Below are 19,892 nucleotides of genomic sequence, written 5' to 3'. Positions count from 1 at the left end.
GATTAGTGCTACATCTCCTGGCAGAGTGCCGTTCCGTCGTGAGCTGGTAGAACGCATCTTGCTGGGTTTGCCCTCGCGTGGTCTCAGAGGAGGGGGTGTGGGTTCAGAAGGACCGGCTTAGCTAGGTTCGGAAGGGCTGTACATGGTGTCAACTTAGTTTTTGTTTGATCGATAGGTTTGGTTTTCTTATGTCAGAGAAAGACAGAGGCTGTTCTCTGTAAGTAAAGAGGGTGGAGGGGAGGAATCGAAGAGGCGGGGCAGGTGGAGGTCTCTCTGAACTTCGCCCTGAGGACAACCACTCTGAGATGAGTGTCTTTTCCAGGCCCAGGCTGCCAAGGCGGCCGGCAGGGCCCTTCCTCACAGGAGTGCCCAAGGAACCCTGGGACGGGGTGGCACCCAGGGGTCGAGCAGGTGACGGAGACACAGGACAGAGAAACACAAACTCTTCCATGAGCACTGCTTTTGTCATGAAAATCGCTTTTTCCCCTTTTCCAACAAATTGCATTGTTTTAATGAGGCTAATGAATTGTTACACAGCAGAAAACTAGAGCTAAGTTTGCAGTTAGTTTACTGAAAAAGAACATTTTTGAGAAAGAAGTGCATGTCTGTGGGTTTTGTGCTGCAATGATTTTCTGTGGCTCCCCATCTAACCGTTGATTCCAGGGCCACCCAAAGATGGCACCATCCACCCTGCAGCCGGGGTCTCTCTCCAAGAGAGAGCCCATGTCCTCAGCGTGGGCGCCTGGCCCTGGGCCAGCGGCACAAACTCACGGCCACTTTGAAAGGCGTAGTGCCACGACCCGACGGCCGCCGTTCATCATTACAGCCGCACGGGCTCGGTGTTTCTAGTTGACGTCGACCACCCAGTCTTTCACGTTGTGATCCTCACATGGTGCCGTTTAAAAAAATGTTTGGGGTACCTGTTTCTAAGGGAGAGATACTTATTTTGCTTTGGTTTGTTTTGGAGACGTTATTTATATTTTTTAAGATTTTACTTATTTTTAGGGAGGGGGAAGGGAGGGAGAGAGAGAGGGAGAGAAACATCAATGTGTGGTTGCCTCTCACACTCCCCCTACTGGGGACCCAGCCAGTAACCCAGAAATGTGCCCTGGCTGGGAATCGAACTGGTGACCCTTTAGTTTGCAGGCTGGCGCTCAATCCACTGAGCCACACCATCCAGTGTTTGCTTTGGGTTTTTAAATGAGCTTTCCTTGGTATCATTTATGTCGTACGTGGCCCATGAAGTGAGGACGCAGGATGAACTGTTCGTTGTGTAGGAAATTCTCAGAAGCGCAGGTGCGAACTTGAGTGCACACGGACTTTCCTTGTCTGTGTGGAATGATGAGCCCCTGACACGCGGAGCCGGGGTGCTGCTTTGGGAGATGCTGTCATTTTATCATAACCTCAAATGTTCGTTTACAGCCCAGATCCCTGTGACCCTTTCCCTAGGGCATTCCAAAGTAGCTTAAATGTTTTCTTGAGCATTCGGTCCACTTTCTAGAAGGTCTGACCTGCTGGGCGCTCTTCTGAGTCTGTGAGTCTAATGACCTGGAAGGAATTGGGTGTATTAATAGCTTCTGTTTCACAAGGGAGGAAACTGAGGCCCAGGAAACTTAAGTAGCTTGTCCAGGGTGCTTGGGCCACCTGCATGCAGGTAGCTGGGAGCTGAGCCTTCTAGAATCCCTCTGGGGATGTCCTGGTGGTCTATCTGCTACAACCGAATGAAATTTTGAGTTGGATTTCATTAGACTTCATTGCTCTGTGTAAAATGTCTCCTTACTACCGCCAGATAAAACCAGTATAGAAACGGAAACACGCATGAAGGGTGTGCAGCTGTCCAGCCACAGTGCAAGCCTGTGCCGTCTTTGAGCACTGTTGGGGACGCCCGTGTCAAAAATGTGACACATTCCGCTGTTTCCAGTTGTTTGAAACGAGTCTGCCCACTGCTGGCCTCCCGGGAGCGCCCCGGGCCTCCCCCTGTGCAGTTTGGTTGGTGACGGTGATTAATGAGCTTCCTAGGTGCATCTTATCACTTCAGCACACGAGCCCGCGTGTCGCGCCAGAATGGTGTTTACTGGGAGTCGGCATCGTCAGTGGGCCGAGTGTAGACGGTGCTCTCAGAGGTCAGCGCCTCCCACCTGCCTCTCGGCTGTGGTTCCTCGCCGGCCCTGCGGGTGCTGGAGGACACACGCCTCATTCCGCTGGTCAGCTTCTCTACGTAGTTCATTTGTCACTCGATATAGTTTAAAAAATTGCAGAAGTTTAGGGTTCAGTGAATGTGCCCAGTGGGGGAAGGCGCAGCGTGTGCTCCTCACGCATCACCGGCTCACTGGTTGCAATAATCCTTTCCCTTGTTCTAATGAGTGTCAGACCAGTTTCAAATCACACACAGTCGCGCAGGAAAGCGGCCCATCGACTCACTGCTGGTTCCTGGGAAAGGAAGTGCGAGAGGCTTGAGCTTCTACGGAACACCCCTCGGGAGGCCTTTCTCCAGTGACAAAATAACGACGACTTTCCCTGAACAAATTCAGCCTCAGATTTCAGTGTAAAAATTTTACGTTTTTTTAAATACAGATTAAAATTCAGCAAGTATTCATTCGTCTTGACCAAATGCTGTTTTTAAACCAATCACCTCATTTTCAAGTACCAACAGTTATCAATTGAACTAATCTCTGAATAGTGGTTCCAAGTTCAGACTGTTAAGGTGTGATCTCATTCAGAATTAGTTGACAGCGGAGAATTTCCTATAAAGTAATGCTGCAGAGTGTTAGTAATGAAGGAGTCTACGCGAAGAGCATGCTTGCATGCATTATACTATCCTTACACATTTCATGTGTTCTGTTTTTGGTAAATTTGAAAATGTTTAGAATGACTAGTCTCTGATAAAAGTTTGTTGGTCAGAGGGGTGGACACCTCCGTGAGTGACCAGGGTCCACGAGGAAGTTTCTGTCCGTCCAACACGGGATGGAAAATGAGGACAACGGAGAAAATTTTCATGGAAACAAGTGCATCTGACTTGAAGGACATTCTTTGCCCTGATCTCTGTACGTAAATCCTGTTTTGGCAAAGACGCTGTTGGAGCGGCAGCTTCTCTTGTTAAGAACGTCTGTGAAGTCCAGTCGTGTTTGACCCAGTGGTCGGGCCCCTCCTCGCTCACGGCGGGTTCCGGAACCCTGGCCCATGTCAGGCTGTGTTTGGGCTCCGGGTCTAGACGAGGAAGAGACAGAGCCCGGTGGTCCTTTCCTCACACAGGTGCTCACCTTGTCCCCCCGTCAGGGTTCCTTGTCCCAGAAATGGAGGACTGACAGCAGGACGGTGTCCCAGTGCTCCAGTCACGACCAGCCTGTGACATGCCGCGTGGCCGCCCATTGGCGCTGCCCCCTGGCTCTGTGCCGAGCCCCTTGGATTCGTGACCCTGTGTGCTCCTCGACAATGCAGTTTGCTAACCGGGAGGCTAGGTCTGACTGACAAAAACACTGGCCAAAGTCCCACAACCCCGACTGGAAGTGGCAGATCCAGGATTTGGACTCAGTCCTTGGAAGCCAGGCCTTGTGCATGAGACGAACTCGAGAGAGGGGGTGACCTCCCTTCACTCACCTGGCTGTCCCCCGTCCCGGCAGGGGACATTGGTCATCTCGTTGTGCAGGCTTTGAGGAGCCAACCCGTGGTCTTCCCTCCCCTGGGAAGAAGAGCCGACCGTTGCCATGGTGTTCCTCCCACGGGTCCGTGTTTTTGTTTGCGTGTCCCTCTAGAAGTGGAGCCGTTTGAAAGGTTCCTCGCCTTCACTCACACTGGTCATTGGCTGCGCCGTGGGGAGAGGCCTTGTCTCGTCCGGCTAACCTTTCGGAAAGGGAAGGGGTCTGACACTGTGGGACTGGACCGGAGCCGGGGCTCCCCAGGTTGGCTTCTGTGCCCTGCCCTTTACGGAGGTTTTTGAGGGGATATGTGTTAAAGGGGGCAGAGATCTATATTTCACACAATTCAAGAGTATTTGAAAATGTATTTTAAACTTTCTCTCCTTTCCTTCAGCAAGGCTATTTCCGACTTAGTGTAACGGATCATAGAATGAGGTCTAATTGAGGAAGATTCTCTAAAAAAGTATGAAGTTAGACGTCCAGAGACTGAGACTTAGGGACATCGCCAACAGGAGCGGGTCACAGTGATGGAGACTTGGTGTCGGTGGCGGGTGGGGGGGTGGGGACCTGAGCTCTGAACGGACCCACTGTTCACGCTCCCTGACTGAGTAGCCGATGTTTTCAGAACGTGAAGAAGATGCCCTGACAACGCCAATGGCGACCGAAGTGGCTTTTACTGAATGTGAGAGTTGGTGCGAAGTGCATGCTCCCACTAAGGGACAAGGTGCGTCAGGCCGACGGGTGCCCGCCGCAGGGTCTGGCCTCAGATCCTTTCCTGAGGCTTGGGTGACTGAGCAGATTCAAAAATGCTTCACCCGAAAGTGCAGTGGGAGCACAGAATGACAGAGAGACCCTGGCAGGGATGCCTGCACGCGCCCATAGAGACGCCACCCCCTCTTTGTTCCTGGGAGCAGCGCTGGCCCAGGACCAGAGCCCCCCTGGGGTTCACCAATATCCACGCAGCGTTGTGTCTGCCCTGCGCCTTTGGAGCTTACGCTGTGTCCGTCCCCCACACGGGGCCGGTCGAGGGTGTTTTGCACACACTTAGCAGAAGAGGTAATGTGTGTTAGGAGGTTCTGCAGTTTCACGTTGTGATTGTGCTTCTGCTCATAAAGCCTTGCACTCGCCCTGTTCTGGCCTCGGTCCCATCTCCTTCCTTTGCTCCCAAGGCCTCTGTGGCTGTTCTGTTTGCTTGTGAATGCGGCCCTCCCCCCTCTGCCCCTACGCTGTTCTTGTAATGCTGTTGCTTGTTCCTCTTCCATTCATACTTTTTCCCTTTCTTTTTGCTGCATGGAGACCCTCTGCTGCACAAGTGTAAGTATTAGGCAGCTCTGCTGTTGCCGGCTGCCCGGGTTTGCGCTCTGGTGTCCCTCTGCTTCTGCGCTGCCTGGCCGAGTCCCAGGATGCTGCCCTGTCACCCCCGCCGGTCGGCCCTGGACGGAACAGGCAGCAACGTGCCCACAGGACTGGGTTTCAGGGGACGGTTCAGCCAGGGAACAGGCCGTGGGTGTCAGACGCCCCAGCCGTGTGTCGGAAGCAAGCAGGGTGATGGGGTGGGTTTGAACGTTCGGGGTGGGGACGGTCCTTACTGCATCGCGGGGGGAAAAAGGCGTGAGGACCTACACTTTCAGTTCTGCTTGTTCTCCAGGGTTATAGGTCATGGGCCTCGCGATCTCCGTCTTGCGTTATGAGAATTTTACTCACCTGCTTTGTAACAGCTTTGGCGTTTTCTCGACCAGCTTGTTTTGTTAACCTCCAGGGAAGGGAGAGTGATTAGGATTCTTGAGCACGCAGTGGGGGTGTGGGGGGGTGTTTGTTATTCTCTGTGCGGACTTGGTAAATGAAGAAGGGAACTACTCTGTCCTGTTTTTGTGACGATGGGAGCAATTTAACTCTCGTTTTTTAAGAAATTGGTGTGTCTAGGAAGTACATGTTAAAAGTGAGTCCGGTGGGGAATTAGTGTGTTGCGTGTAAGGTTCTGGTGTCTGTCCTTCCCTCGGGGTCATGGGGGCATATTGCTCAGAGCTCCAGGGAGGACAGTGTTAGATCCGTCCCGAAAACTGGAGCAGAGGGGTGAGGTTTCGGGGCTCCGGGTTCCGGAAGGACAGGGCCGGCCCTCGGCCCACAGATGCACGGTGGTCTGTGATGTCAGGATGAGAAAGGAGTCTGTGTTTAGGGGTTTTCCTTCTACAGTTACGTTCGAAAGGATGTAACACTTTGTTCCTCAGGGGTCCGGAAGAAGTGAATTGAAAAATCACTTCTTACTACATGTAAGTGCACTTTCGAAGATAAAGCCACTCTGTCTGGGCCGGAAGCCATGGTCGGCGGGGGCCAGCCTGATTGATCTGTGCCACGTCCTCCGGTGTGACTGCCTCCACTTCAGTGCTGCCCCCCAGGGACGGCCGTCGTGATTTCTCCGTCGAGAAAACATGCAGGCCGGGACAGACAGAGGTCGGGGAAGGCGGCAGAGGATGGGGACACAGGCTGGGAAAATGCGCCCTTTCGTTTCTGCACAAAAAGGGAAGAGAGTCCCGGTTCTACAGAGGACGGTGCAGCCGGAGGTTTTCCTGGACAGCAGCATCTCACCGCAGGGTTGGGCTGGGGGGCCCTGGCTCTCATCTAGCTCACCCCACCCCCCGTGTCCCCTCGCGTTAGGTTAGCATGTCACAGGGACCCAGGAATAAGCCAGTGGGACTGAGCAGGTCCATGTTTTCTGTACTGCTGTTACGGACGGAAACATTCTCAGGGATGGAAGGAAAGATGTGAGAAGAGAAGTTCAGCCTTCTCTCTCCATGGCCATCCTTAAACCCCACGAAAGGAGGAGCCCGGAAAGCAGGCAGTGCGTGATGAGGGAGCCGTGTCACGCAGCTGTGACCTCACCCCGGGCACACCTGCAGGACCACGGGTGTGTGAAGACCCGGTGAGAGGGAGGACGGTGCTGAACATGCACTAGTGTGTGCCCCTCTGGTGTTCGAGTGCTGTGCCCATTACACAAACACCCGTTTCCAGTGTCAGGCCAGCTAGACGTCGCCGAAACCCACTGGCGGTGTCTGAGGGCAGCTGGTATGGTGGGAGAGACACGGCCCCCTCCTGTCTGCGTCTGCCCCTGGCACTTCTCCTGGGGCGGCTTGAATGGCCACCGCCACCATCTCTGTGACTCGGTTTCCTCCTTTGAATTTGTGTGGCTGGTGACAGCAGCCCCCCCACCCCCGTCTCTGACCGGAGTGAGACCCTGAGGAGGGAGAAGTGGGGCCCCCGCTCAGGCCCAGCAGCCAACACGATACCCTCAGTGCAGAAGTGCCATCCCAGTTTTGGCCGTAGTTTGGGTTCCAGTCTTGTGTTTTAGGGGCCTGGCAGGGCCAAGGGCAGCTCTCTGAGAAGTGAGGGCAGACACACACACTCCTGAGTCCTCACTCTCTGAGTCTGCAGTGGGAAGGTGAAAATCTGGGCGGCAGAAACGGGAATCAGACCCAGCAAACGGCCTCGGTGGCCAAGGCGAGAGTCCGCTGCTGACGCCGATATCGCTGTGCTAACGCAAAGTGAATAGTTGTGTTTCTGGTTTTTAGGAACTGATTTTACAGTCTTTCTGTCTTTGACTTTATATGCATTTGGACGCACTTCTGGGCAGCGCAGAGTGAATTTTGAGTCAAGAGGACGGGACCGGTTGGGGGTGGGCAGGGAGAAACATTGGAGAAGGCGTTTGGGAACACTCCGAGTTTAGAGACACGTGGGTCCTGTCCTCTCAGTTGGGCTGTCCCAGGGTTCCCCCCGACGCCCTCCCCCAACCCCCAGTCATCCAAGGAGGTGAAACAACGGGTCCCGGATATTCCTGAAGTTCGAGGGACACGTTTTGTGGGAGCACCCGACTCAGTGCTTTCTGTGTTTGTTGCTAGATGACCCCTAAGTCCAAGAGGAAGACGATCCACAGCCGGATGTTGCGGCCAGTTTCCAGGGCCTTCGGTGAGTGTCCGACTGCCCCCCGCCCCACCCCAGGGCCTCGCACCTGCTGGGGGCTCCGGACCAGCCGCTGCTGAGACAGCCCAGTGGTCTGCAGGTGGCTGTTTGCGATTCCATGAGGGACTCCAGTCCCTTTCAGGACCTCCGATGCATCTGTGTGGTGAGCGTGGTCCCGGGCTTTGGTTTCTTGTAGAAATGGAGTTTGACCTGGACAAGGCGCTGGAGGAGGTGCCCATTCACGTGGAAGACCCGCCTTTCCCGTCCAGCCGGCCGGAGAAGCGGAGCTCGGGCTTCATCTCGGAGTTGCCCTCCGAGGAGGGGAGGAAGCTCGAGCACTTCACCAAGTTGAGGCCCAGGCGCCACAAGAAGCAGCAGCCCATCCAGTTGGCGGTAGGTGGGGGGGCCGGTGGGGGGCGGAGAGCCCTGTGCGAGGGGGCTGCTGAGGAGGATAAGCCCTGTGCTTGCGACATTCGTGCGGAATAGCCCCACTTGGTGCTCTCGGTTTTGGAAAAGACAGCACCATAGTTTCCACCTCTTCAGAACAGGGTTGTCCTTGGAAGTCCCTGGGAAAACGCCTGTCACATGGCTGAGACAAACAGGCCGCCCCTGTACAGTTTGACAGCATCCGAGTGTAAAAATATTGAAAATCACTATCAATGAATTTATTTGTGCTCAGGCATTGTTGGCGGTTGACTTTGGAGCGGGTGCCTGTCCCTGCAATAACCCTCGTGCCAACCTGCTCTGGCGCCTTTGCTTTTGGTGGCCCCGGACCTGGGCCGTGGGGTCACCTGGTATCCCTGCCTGCTCCGCTGCAGGCGGGGACGGGAGTGTTTGTCCCGGGACCACATTTGCCCCTGTGTATCTGCCTAATGGGTCTTCTGTCCTTCAGTCAGACTTCTTGAAAGTTTGTCTGACCCATGGTCTGGCTTCCCATCCCTGCTCCGAACTTTTCATTCTGAGCTGCCCACCCAGAGCTGCCCAGCCCGGCCACTCCTGACCTGGTCCTATGGACATGTGGCATCTCCCCTGATGTCAGCTGTCACCAGACAAGAAAGCTCGTCCTTCCTGAGCGTCCATTCCATGACCTCGGAGTCGGGACACTTTATCCCACCCACCCCCACAGCGTGGGCTTCAGTGAGGCGTGCGGGTGGCGCCATCTAACCTGCAGCCCCCACCCCGGGTGATGACCCCTGCCCTCTGCCGATCTCCAGACTCACCTGACCCCTGCACTGGCATGTCCCTGAGAGCCTCGGGCCAGCAGCTTTCAAACTGGGGACTGACTTTCCCCATAGACCTGCCTTCCCTTCTAGATGCCCCCCCGCCCCGGCCCGGGAGTGAAGTACACTGTGAGACATTGGAGGAATAATTTTGCCCTGTTCTTTTTAAGTGAGGGAGGGCAAATTTCAGATAGGGGAAGATTCTAGAAGGTTACCGAATAAATAGTTCCTCTGTGGCCCATTCTCTGTGGAGGGTCATTTGCGGTCTTATTTACAGGTGAAATGAGGCAGAGGCCAGGGAAGGAGGATGGTATGTCCTTTTCCTTACATGCTTAAAAAACAAGAAAGAAGGGAGGGGAGGAAGTCAGAGTCCAGCGGAGGAGTGTACTGGGTGTATCCCGGCCAGCCGGGCTGCATCCTGGGCAACGAGTCCAGCCGTGGGTCTGCATGGACCCAGCTCTTCCCGAGCGTGGAGCGCTGGACGCTGGGGTTCCCAGTGAGAACCCCCTGCCTCAGGATGTCGCTGCGTTTGCGGTTTTCGCAGCACTTGCCCCCGGAGCGGCTCCGCGAGGCCCCTCCCTGGGCCCTCAGCCCGCTGTGCAGCCGAGGAGGAGGAGGAGGTCTCACATCTTCATCCCTCGTCTTTACCTGCGACCATGTGATGTCCCCAGTGACCTGTTCGCTGGTGTGTGTGTTCCGCTAGGGTTGAGCAGACTCAGTCCGCCCCAGGCCCACCCTCGCCGAGCTCGTCCTTGGCCTGCAGCCTCCGAGGTCTCCAGGCCGCGCTGGGGACTGGGTTTACTCTCCGCAGTTCTGATGTTCTCATCAGGATTTTCTCAGCTCTGTCCATCAGTGAGAGGGGCCTGTCATTTTTCTCTCTTTTTCGTGTCAAGGCGGTCTGTCCAGTTTGGGTTTCAAAATGACACCCCCTTCACGACGTTGGCAGGGAAGCGCTCACCTTTCCAAGTCTCGGGGGTCAAAGAAAGATCTTCGGGCGTCTTGTTGCCATAAGGCAGTGTTTGTTCTCCTTCACGTCTGTGGAGCCATGACCACCATGATAACCACACAGCCCAGGCCCCTGGCCACGTGGCTCAGTGGGTGGGAGCACCAGCCTGCACACCAAAAGGCTGTGGGTTCGATCCCCGGTTGAGCGTGTATGGGAGGCGACCGATCGGTGGATGTTTCTCTCTGTCTCTCTCCCTTCCTTTCTCTCTAAAGCCAATAAAACATATCCTCGGGTGACGATTAAAGAAACAGTCATCTCTTCCCAGCCTGTTGGGTCTGAGCTGCTTCTGAGGCACCAGCAGCCTCGACACCCCCGCCGGGGCCTTTGTCCCTCCTGCATCCCTGGTTTGTTCATTCTGCCCTTGTCACACTTGGACATGTGACTCCTGTCCAGTCTCTTGGTCTGTGGTCCCTGCACCTGCCTGGTGGTGCCTTGAACCTGACACTCGGTGCTCCTGAGGCCACCCGAGTGCCCGTCAGCGCCACACCTGTCTGGTTTGTAGGTCTCCGCTGCCACCACCTCGGCCCAGGACGGCGAGCAGAACGGCCTCATGGGGCGAGTGGACGAAGGAGTCGATGAATTCTTCACCAAGAAGGTGACCAAAATGTGAGTTTGGAGCCGGCACTAATAATGCTATTTAATTGACGCTTAAATTATGAACTTTATAGTTAAACTGTGTAAATGAAGGCTCGTTTATTTGTCCTGTGGGTATATTTCTTCAATGGGATTTACTACTCTGAGGGTTTGCAGAACGGGGTCTCCAGGTCAGCAACCCCACTACCAGCTGGGCCCATGTTAGAGAGGGAGTTGTCAGCCTCGGCCCCAACCTGCCAGACAAGAAGGTCCACAGAGGGGCTGGGACTGAGGACTGCAGTGCTGGTCTGGAAGGGATGCTCGGTCAAGGCAGATCCATCCCCCAAAACACTCTGAACCTGGGTTTATGTCTGTGAAATATTCTCCCTTTTGCGATACCACCATCTGGAAGGAATTGAAACCGTACAACAGGCCTCGGGGGGCAGGTGGGTGCCCGGAGGGAGAAACCACCGGCGTCCTGTGGATCGAGGTGCCATTTCTCGCCTCGGCAGGTTGGCGCGGGAGTGCTACCTACTGAGCGCTCTGAGCTTTGGGACCCAGTTATTTGTCTCTGACGGTGACATTGAAGCGTGGCTCACTGTCTTTGGGACAATTCTAGGCACCAGCTGAAATGTCATTTATTCTTTGAAGCCCTCCCGTGGCTACTCCCCGGCCCCGGTTAATTGCTGTTTCCCTACAGCCGACTCAACACTTTTCTCTTCGTGCCCCGTACATGTCTGAGGGCACACCGTCCTTGCAGAGATCGGTTGGGTTGCTTTATTTTTTCCAGCTCAGGGAATGGATGAGCAGATTCTCAATGTCAGACACTTAAGCGATACCAACTGAAACGGAGCCACGTGGCAGGGATGGGGGTCCCTCTTACCGATTTGCTTCCAAGTCTTATTCTCCCTGTGGAAGGCCGCTCCCTGCGAGCTGGACTGGATCTCGTTTTCCATAGTAACCCCAGGGTCTGGGACACGGCCCGTGAGATGTGGTCGGCCCTCAGTCACCGTGGGGTGTCCTGTAAGCTGCAGGCACCACCTCGGCCTCTTTCTTCCTAAACTTCAGAACGCGGCTTGTGGTTAGTGGGGAGGTCGGTGCGCATCTGACGCGGAGCCTGTGAGCCCTTCCACCTGCCCCAGGGCGACTGCCTCGCCTTTGGGCGACCTGTCCAGGGGCTCCGAACGCAAGCCGGGAACACTTTATACGGTGCAAAGTCCACTGTCTGTGAAGGTGCCGCCCCGGGAGGTGCTGCTACGGCCGCGGACAGACAGACGTGGACGCGTCACACAGTCTTCATCACACAGTGCCGGAACCGACGGGCGGTGACTGGGTTCCCGTCATTCTGTTGCCCAAACAGGGCTTGTCAGTGAGGTGCGTGAAAGGCCGGGCTCAGGCACAGCCCTGAGCTGGGACGAAGGGTGTTTGAAAATCGAAGCTTGATGTGCCCACAACTTAACATGTCAGATGTTCTGTAAGGCTGTTTACAAAACAAAACAAAACAAAACAAAAAAAAGCTCCCTGTGTCTTTCCCTGTTCCCAGAGCCAGTTAATTCCTATTCCTTTAGCTGTTTATTTTTGTATTTTGCCTCCAAATTCCTTAGTAACTCGCAATTTCCTGTTTTCCAGTTTCAGATGGTAACTATAATTAGTGACTCCTCACTCCGGAGGATGATAATGTAGCTCCCACTGCCCACGAACCACACCTAGGCAAGCACACTCACTCACGTGTGCACACTCACATGCACACAGCACACTCTCTCATGATGGTGGGTCTGTTGACGTCATTGTGACCGTGTGGACACTCGCCCGTCTGTCTTTTCCCTCGGTTGCCCCTCCTGGTGGATGGTTGGCAGCAAGGACCCAGCACGTCCTTTGCGTTGAGCAGAGACAAGGGCGGGACCTCAGATGTGGTCCGACCATCATGGAAGGACTTGAGAGGCTTATGGGGACACCACTGTGTGCCAGAGTCCGCCCAGCAGCGGCCCCGAGTCTGGAGGCGGCTGGTGTGTGGGCAGGTGCTGGGCTGTTGGCCAGAGCACTTAAAGTTCAGCACAGGAAGCTACTCTCTGCTCCCAGCCCTCCCGTCTCCACTCACCCTCACCCATGTGAGCGTGAGTGCCCCCAGCTGGGGGGGTGGGGGTGCTGTCCCCCTCCCTCTCTGTTTCCTGCACACAGTGACTCCCGCCTGCTTCTCAGGGCTTCAGGATGGCTGCTGCGTAACATTTGGGCTGATTCTGGCTGAAACGGGAGTCACAGTAATGCCAGCAGTGTCCCTTCTTTTGACTCTCAGGAGATCGTCAGCAAGAGGCCCCGAGTCCCACGAGCTCGGTGAGGGAGGTGACGAGAAAAAGAAGAGGGAGTCTCGGAGGAGCGGCTTTCTCAACCTAATTAAACCCCGGTCCAAATCTGAGCGTCCGCCGACGGTCTTGATGGCAGAAGAGCCGTCCTCACCGAAGGGGGTGGTCAGGGGCCCAGCCGTGGACACGCCCAGGAGGGACACGAAGCAGGCCGAGCACAGCAGCAGTTCCGAGCAGACGGAGGAGATGAAGATGCCCGAGTCCCTCGACGAGAGCCAAGGGGACGACGCAGGGAGGCCGGAGCCCGGGGACGGCAAGGGCAGCCCCCAGGGTGGCCGGAGGTACGGGGTCCAGGTGATGGGCAGCGGGCTGCTGGCGGAGATGAAGGCCAAGCAGGAGCGCCGTGCAGCCTGTGCGCACAAGGTGAGTGCCCCTCGGACGCGCTGCCCCCGCGGGTGAGAGGGGCACACAAAATAGCTCGTTGGTTAAATAAAAATCCAAAACCAAAGGGTTTTTCCTTTAAAAAAAACCCCTGGCATTAGGGCCACATGCTTCCTGAGAGCCGCAGGCCGGTGGTTGGTGGCACCTGCCCAGGTGTTTCCCATACCTGCGACAGGAGCGTGTGATAGACGGCGGTCCCAGGGCATCCTCAGACCTGGGGGGGCTCTGAGTGGCCAGTCCTGGTGGCCCCCAGGGGCGACTGGAGGTAAAATACAGAAACCAGGCTCTAACTACAGAAATGTAGGCCCATTTTCTACTTACATCATAACTCATTCCCTTTTCCCAACCTAAAAATTCCCAGCTCTGTTCCAGATTTAAAAGTCAAAAGAAAAGCCAGTCCAGGTGTTTCTGTTAGAATCCATCCAGCACCTGGGCGCTCACAGGTCGCCTGGCGCTGTGAAGAAACACTTCGCCCTGTAAAAACCACCGGGTTTCCCCAGATCTGACCCAACGCGCTGTTTATTCTCTGAACCTGTTTTTAAAGTGTCAGTTGGGGTTTTTCCTTCCCTTCCTGCACTTTTCCCCTGCAGCTCCTGGAAGGGCCGTTGTGGTCACTGGCTGTGGCGTGCCCACGTTCGACCCATGTACGTTCTGAGGTCTTCTAAGTTTTCGGACCTGGGTCCTCCAAGGAAAGGGAGTGTGCACCCTCTTTCATGTGGGGCAGCGGACTCCAACCGCTCACGCCCACGCACCCTCGGTCTTCAGAGAGCAAATGGTGAACTCTTCCAGGGTGGGAAGGGCTGTTTATGTGCCCTCCAAACACCTGGGCGCTTTCTCACGAAGTCCAGCCTCCCCACCGGACGGGACAGCTGTCCATCCGCCCCTTAACGGTCTGACCACATCCAGTCAACAATCGCTCCTCCCTTGCTCACCCTCAGGGCAGAGTTGACAGGGACCTGACCGCCCTGTTCTGCGAATTCAACTGGGAGGCCCGAGCGGCCTGCACTGGTCACACTCCGAGTAAACACTGAGACCACGTTGTTGGTGGAAAAGCTTAGACTTTAATCCATTTCATGGAATTTCTTCACGACAGTGAGTGAGCTGTTTGCACTAATGAGCTGTTTATTTATTTAATCGCTGTTTCCACCGACCAGGAGCTGCCTTTTGGTAGAAGGAGGGGCCACGCCAGCAGGCTTTTTGCAAGTGCTTTGGGTTGGGGACAAAAATAGACTCGAAGTGACACAATTCTCAGTGTTTGTTCACGGTCCATACCGACGATCTCTTAGCGCCACCTAGTGTCTACTTAAAACAACAACAATGATAAAAACCTTCAGCAGAGCTTAAAATTTCAATTGGTCAGGGGCATTCACTCTACTAGAACAATAAATAAGAAAAAGTTTTTTCTTAAGATTTTACTTATTTATTTCTAGAGAGAGGGGAAGGGAAGGAGAAAGAGACAGAGAGAAACATCAATGTGTGGTTGCCTCTCGCACGCCCCCTACTGGGGTCCTGGCCTGCAACCCAGGCATGTACCCTGTCTGGTAATCGAACCAGTGACCCTATGGCTCACAGGCCTGCACTCAATCCACTGAGCTACACCAGCCAGGGCAAGAAAAAGTTTTCCAAAAATTAGCTGTATAATATTGTCCCCTAAAATTCCATGACTGTATTTTCACAAAGTTAGCACCATAAACATCAATGGTGAACGTAGTATTGATAAAAAACTGATATATGTCATCTTCACCTTACTCTTGAGTAATCCTCTTTACACTGCTCACTGTTAATATGTGCACCCTAAGGAAAAGAGCTGTGAGGTGGACGTATGACACCTGTCACTCATTAAGACAGGAGAAGGACAGGCCTGGGGCCACCTGGCGGGCCGTGTGCCCCCCGTGTCAGTCTGGCTTATCTGTCCCAGATCCTTCCACATGACGTTCGCAGGTGTTGTTTGTGCCAAATTCCAGCCAGTTTACCTGTACTTACCTGCCGCTGAAACACCACGCCTGTGCCTTTGGCTCTGCCTCAGGTGGCACCGGAGCCCCTGCCTGCTCTGGGACCCTTCTCACCGATTTTGTGCACCGGCATCGCAGAGGTTTTGCCGCTTCTGCACCTTGCGTTTGGGAGCCCAGCTTGGAGTGGGTCCCGGAACTCACAGGGGCAGAGACCCCGGGACAAGGGGCGGCGGGGGCGGCCGAGCCGCGTAGGAGTTCAGCAAGGGAAACGAGTGTCGCCAAGGCCAGTGGCCGCCCCGGTCCCAAGCGTCTGTCACCTGTGGGCGCATCCCCAGGGCCGGGCCACACCCTGATTGTGAGCGTGGAACAGAATGTGTTCCTCAGAGCTCGGTCCGAGGGCCCCAGGAGCCGGTCAGACTCAGCCATCCTGACAGCCGTGCAGTTACAGAGCCATTCTCTGTTCTCACTGCTGTCTGCTCCGTTCTTTTCTTACACCTTAAATCCTTAAATAAATAGGCACTTTGGGGGGGGCACTTGGCTTTTTTAGAAGCTCGGGAACGATGCTGCCTCCCAGGAGCCATCCAGCCTGGCCGTGAGCACAGAACAGCTGGACGGAGGTGGGGCAGGTGAGTCAGGCCAGGGCGTCGCCCGCTCAGGAAAACACTTACCTGTTGCTGCCAGGACCACCTGGGATTGCCGGGAAAGTAATGGGGTGGGGGGGGGGGACGCAGCACGCAGGAGCGGGCCTCTGTACTGTGTGTCCAGCTGACACACCTCCCCCTGCCCAGCCCTCGTGGGGCCCGTCCCCCACCACCATGGCCTTGTGCCCGGACAGGGCAGCCTTCCCTAATGGAAGGACGTTCATTGAGAAGAACTCTCAGACTGTGGGCTTGGGGGGCGTGATTTTGGGGACACGGCTGATGGTTTTACAGCTAGGCTGCACATGGCCGGCAGAAGCTGGCTCTCTCGTCTGGTATAAGGTGTGAGCGTCCCTGGGTATCTGGTTCCTCTGTCCATCTGACTTGTCGGGGGCAGTGAAAGGAGCAGACACCGTGGGTGGAAACCAGACAGCGATCTGAAATGCGCAGGTTACAGACCTCATTTTGTATTTGAAGTCTTCGGCTGTGGCATCTTCATGCAGTACGAGCTGGAATATAAATGATACTTCACCGGCTCATTGTTGCCAGTCATCTGGTTCACTCACGGCAGCCAAAGGGACAGAGCAGGGCCCGAGGGGACATTCCCGGGCCATCCTGACCTGGGACCTGTGGGAGGACCCCTTGCCGATGGTCACCCTGCAGCTGGGCCAGGTCCCGATGGGCCCCAGCTCCCAGGGCGGGGAGGACTGTGTTCCGTGTACACCATGGGGACCTGCACGCCATTCCCCGTGATGCCTGTCATCTGTGCAGTCATCGGTGGCCAGAGACAGGGAATGCAGGCTTCCCACTGCGTGTCTGTTGCAACGTGACTGTGCTGACAGGTGACGGTGACCAGAGGGTATCTGGGCCCGGCTTCTCACGTCCTGTGATTGGTTCCCTTCCCCTTTGAGTCGTAAAGTGAAGTTGTTTTTTGTCCCCGTTTCCCTTCAGTGCCTAAACTGCAGCCCGCTCTTCCGGAGACCCGCTTCAGCTTGGGGGGCCCAGAGAAGAACGCCAAAGCAGACCCCAGAGTGGACGCAGGCTTCCGGGCCCGCAGCGCCTCCAACCCCAAGCCTGTGCTGCAGTCGCCCAAGCCCAGCCTGGCGGCCCGGCCGGCCATCCCACAGAAGCCGAGGACCGCCTCGCGGGCTGGTAAGGCTTTGCTGGTTGTGGGGTGGCACCGACCTGGGGGGGCTTTTCCCAGGATGTGTGGGCTTGGAGGGCCTGTGGGGGGTCGTGAGACAGCGCAGAGGCCGGGGGAGTGACCCGGCAGGGAGGGCGTGTTTATTCAGCACCCAGGCCTCCAACTCAGAATGTCCTTGCATGCAGGGCTGCGGGCCTCAGGGGGAGACTCATGGAGCACCCTGGCCTGTCTACAGTGGACAGAGCCTCGGGGGCAGTGACTGGAGGGCGGGGCCACAGACAGGGAAGGCGTGTGCTGCTCTGTGTTCACTCCGTATTCGGGGACGGGTTTGGTGTGCAGGGTAGGGCATGGCAGGCCTGGGCCACCACACAGCACGCCAGGTGTGTGCCTGTCGCCTTGGGCCGCTTTGAGCTCAGGGCAGTGGTGAGTCCTGGCCCTTCCACCTGCAAAGCCTGGAATGCTTACCGTCCCGCCGTGTATGGGAAAGGCTCGCGGACTCTCAGTGCGGCAAACCTCGGGACAGAAGAAACTTGAAAACCTTAGAAATGGGTTGGGCCCTGCCCTGTTCTCTCCTGCAGGGTCCTCTGCCCCCCGTCACATCTGCTTTTCCTGAGGCTTTCTTGGGGACCCTCCAGCTACTGACCCTCACAGTGGACCCCTTAGGACTTGTAATTCTGCTCAGAACTTTCCGCCAACCCACGGCCGTTGTGATGGGGAAACAGGAACTTGGTCACAGAGAAGGGGGGAGGAGGGCTCCTCAGCTGAAGGCTGAGTATGAGGCAGGCTGAGTTCCCCACGTTCTCTTGCAAGAAGCTTGTAGTTCAGTTCATTCGCTGAAAGTGTTCTCGGTACTCCACTGAATGGAGAGCTATGTTAACAAGCGGATGTTCTTATGGAGCTCGGGAGTGTAGCGGGTGTTTCAAACGTCTGCCCCATTTCCTCCCACAGTTCCGGGGGACGGTTGGGGGGGCAGGCATGTTCGGTGTCTGTCATGTACTCTTAGGCAGGGAAGCATGTGTGTGGGGGATGTGAGTTGGACATGTGAGGCTGAGGAGCACCTGGAAAAGGCCGTCTTCTGCACACACCACATGTGCACACGCATGCCTGGAAACAGGCACACAATCACACCCACCCTACACAGATACATATGCACGCGAATGTGGGAACACCCTTGCACATGCCACACACATGCCACCCTGCACACACATGTGTATGTATACACTCATGCACACAAGGCATGCCATCAACATGTGTGTGCTCACACACTTGCACACCCGAGTGTGGCAGCCGAGCAGGGGACGGGAACAGTTCCATAAGTGTGTCCGTCAGGGACAGACAGCACAGCCTGGGGGATGAGGACCCCCCTTCCAGATTCGGGGTCCTATCATTGCCTCACTTGTCCGGGGAGCCCCAGGGCCCTTCTGGCGGCCAAAGTCTATGCTTCCAAGTTGCCCTTAGCGGTCTCTGTGTGCACATGTTTGTACATATGTGCACAAATGTTTGTGTGCTGTGACCACGATTGCAGATTGGACGGCAGGTGAAGGCAGTGGGCTATACGTTCTACACGTGTGACAGAAACCAAACAGCCTTTGCATCTGAGGCAGGAGGGACCCACGGGTCCCTTGCTGCCTGGGGGTCAGACAATGGCTTCTGGGGTTCTGTATCTGCAGGACGCCCATTGGGGTGGACTTCGCCTCCAGCCCTTTGCTCGGCTTGCCCCACTGTGGTCGGTGGGTGCTCGTCGTCAGTGACCGGGTGGGGACAGGAAACTGGTGTTTGGCCAGAAGAATTCTGTGATGCTCTTAGACTGCGAGTCCCTTGAGCTGAGAGACGCACAGCCCCTGTCCGAGGAGCCCAGCTCGTGTGTTTGTCTCCACAGACGATGCCCTGGACGCGCCATCCAGCCTTGGGTCCCCCAAAGTGGCTCTGCTTCCTCCCGTCCTGAAAAAAGTCCCCTCAGACAAGGAGCGAGAAGGCCAGGGGAGCCCCCAGCCCAGCCCACGGACGATTTCCCAGGAAGGTAGGAAATGTTTTTCTCCGCCTCGCTCTCCCCCAGGAGACTCTTTTCAGGAGAAAGGAATTAAACCGGAACTTAACGAACAGCTTAGCGTTGACGTCAGCATCCCTTGGGCTAAAGGCTGGAACCAGGGCAGCTCCTTCGCTCAGAAACTCGGGCGGCGTTGCTGAGGACAGAGGGTCTGGGTGCAGAGAACCAGAGACCCCGCTGGGACACCGGCCCAAGGTCTCAGTCTTTGTGGCTGTCACCTCTGTGCCCCTGACCGGCTCCCAGCAGCCTGGGACGGCCTTAGTTGTTACTTGGTGCCACCTGTGGGTTTCCAGATCCTGCCGTTCCAGGAAAAGCTGCCCCTGGTTGGTAGTGGCCGTGGCTGTGGCTGTGTCTCGGGGCAGCTGCCCAGGCCCAGGTGGCCGTGTGGCTCACTGTGTTCGTTCAGTCGTGAGGTCGTTGTGGCTCATGCTCAGCAGTGTGGCACCAGCGGGGATGAGTAGAGCAAGGCCACTCCTCTCAGGCCACCACCTCACCAGTTTGCTCCCTCGGCTGTGGGGTGGGAGCAGAGCAAGGCAACCCTGGGACGCACGCGTCTCCCAGAGACAGGTCAGGCGTGGGGACCCCTGGAGGCGTGTCCGGGGGTCCCCAGCACCCTTTCTCTTGGCTCTCATTCTGTCCAACGCACAGTTGTGTCTTGGGCTCTGTCTTTGATGAAGGGTGATGTGAACATGTCTCTGAGCCCCTCCCAGGGAGAAATTCTAGAGCCGCGTCACCAGCCGGTCCAGACGGCTCTCGCTGTGGGTCGGTGGCTTTGTTTTATTTCAGACTTGTTTGATTCCTCAGGATTCCTTGAACCCATGCCTCTGACATCTTCTATGTTGACCAGTTTTCCCTCTTTCTCTTCCTCCCTCCCTCCCTCCCTTCCTTTCTTCCTTTGGCCAGTTTCCTCTCATTGATGGGGGTCTTGGGTGAGTCCACAGGAAGTGGCTCTGAGTACTGCCTGCAGTCACGAGTCGAGTAC

General features: G+C 55.9%; 1 protein-coding gene across 1 annotated transcript in view; it reads left to right on the top strand.

Annotated features, from left to right (window-relative positions):
* CARMIL1 (capping protein regulator and myosin 1 linker 1) overlaps positions 1-19,892 on the top strand; it is a 146,835-nt gene that overhangs the window by 119,672 nt on the left and 7,271 nt on the right. Inside the window, exons 30-37 of the mRNA XM_071219951.1 lie at positions 7,529-7,595; positions 7,786-7,982; positions 10,318-10,421; positions 10,704-10,712; positions 12,682-13,111; positions 15,629-15,707; positions 16,671-16,871; positions 18,743-18,883. Coding sequence (XP_071076052.1) covers positions 7,529-7,595; positions 7,786-7,982; positions 10,318-10,421; positions 10,704-10,712; positions 12,682-13,111; positions 15,629-15,707; positions 16,671-16,871; positions 18,743-18,883 — 1,228 coding nt within the window. The remainder of the gene's footprint in view (positions 1-7,528; positions 7,596-7,785; positions 7,983-10,317; positions 10,422-10,703; positions 10,713-12,681; positions 13,112-15,628; positions 15,708-16,670; positions 16,872-18,742; positions 18,884-19,892) is intronic.

Source organism: Desmodus rotundus, chromosome 12, assembly GCF_022682495.2.
Source record: "Desmodus rotundus isolate HL8 chromosome 12, HLdesRot8A.1, whole genome shotgun sequence".
Classification (NCBI taxonomy): domain Eukaryota; kingdom Metazoa; phylum Chordata; class Mammalia; order Chiroptera; family Phyllostomidae; genus Desmodus; species Desmodus rotundus.
The sequence above is the reverse complement of the archived record's forward strand: the minus strand, read 5'-3'. Positions and strand labels throughout refer to the sequence as shown.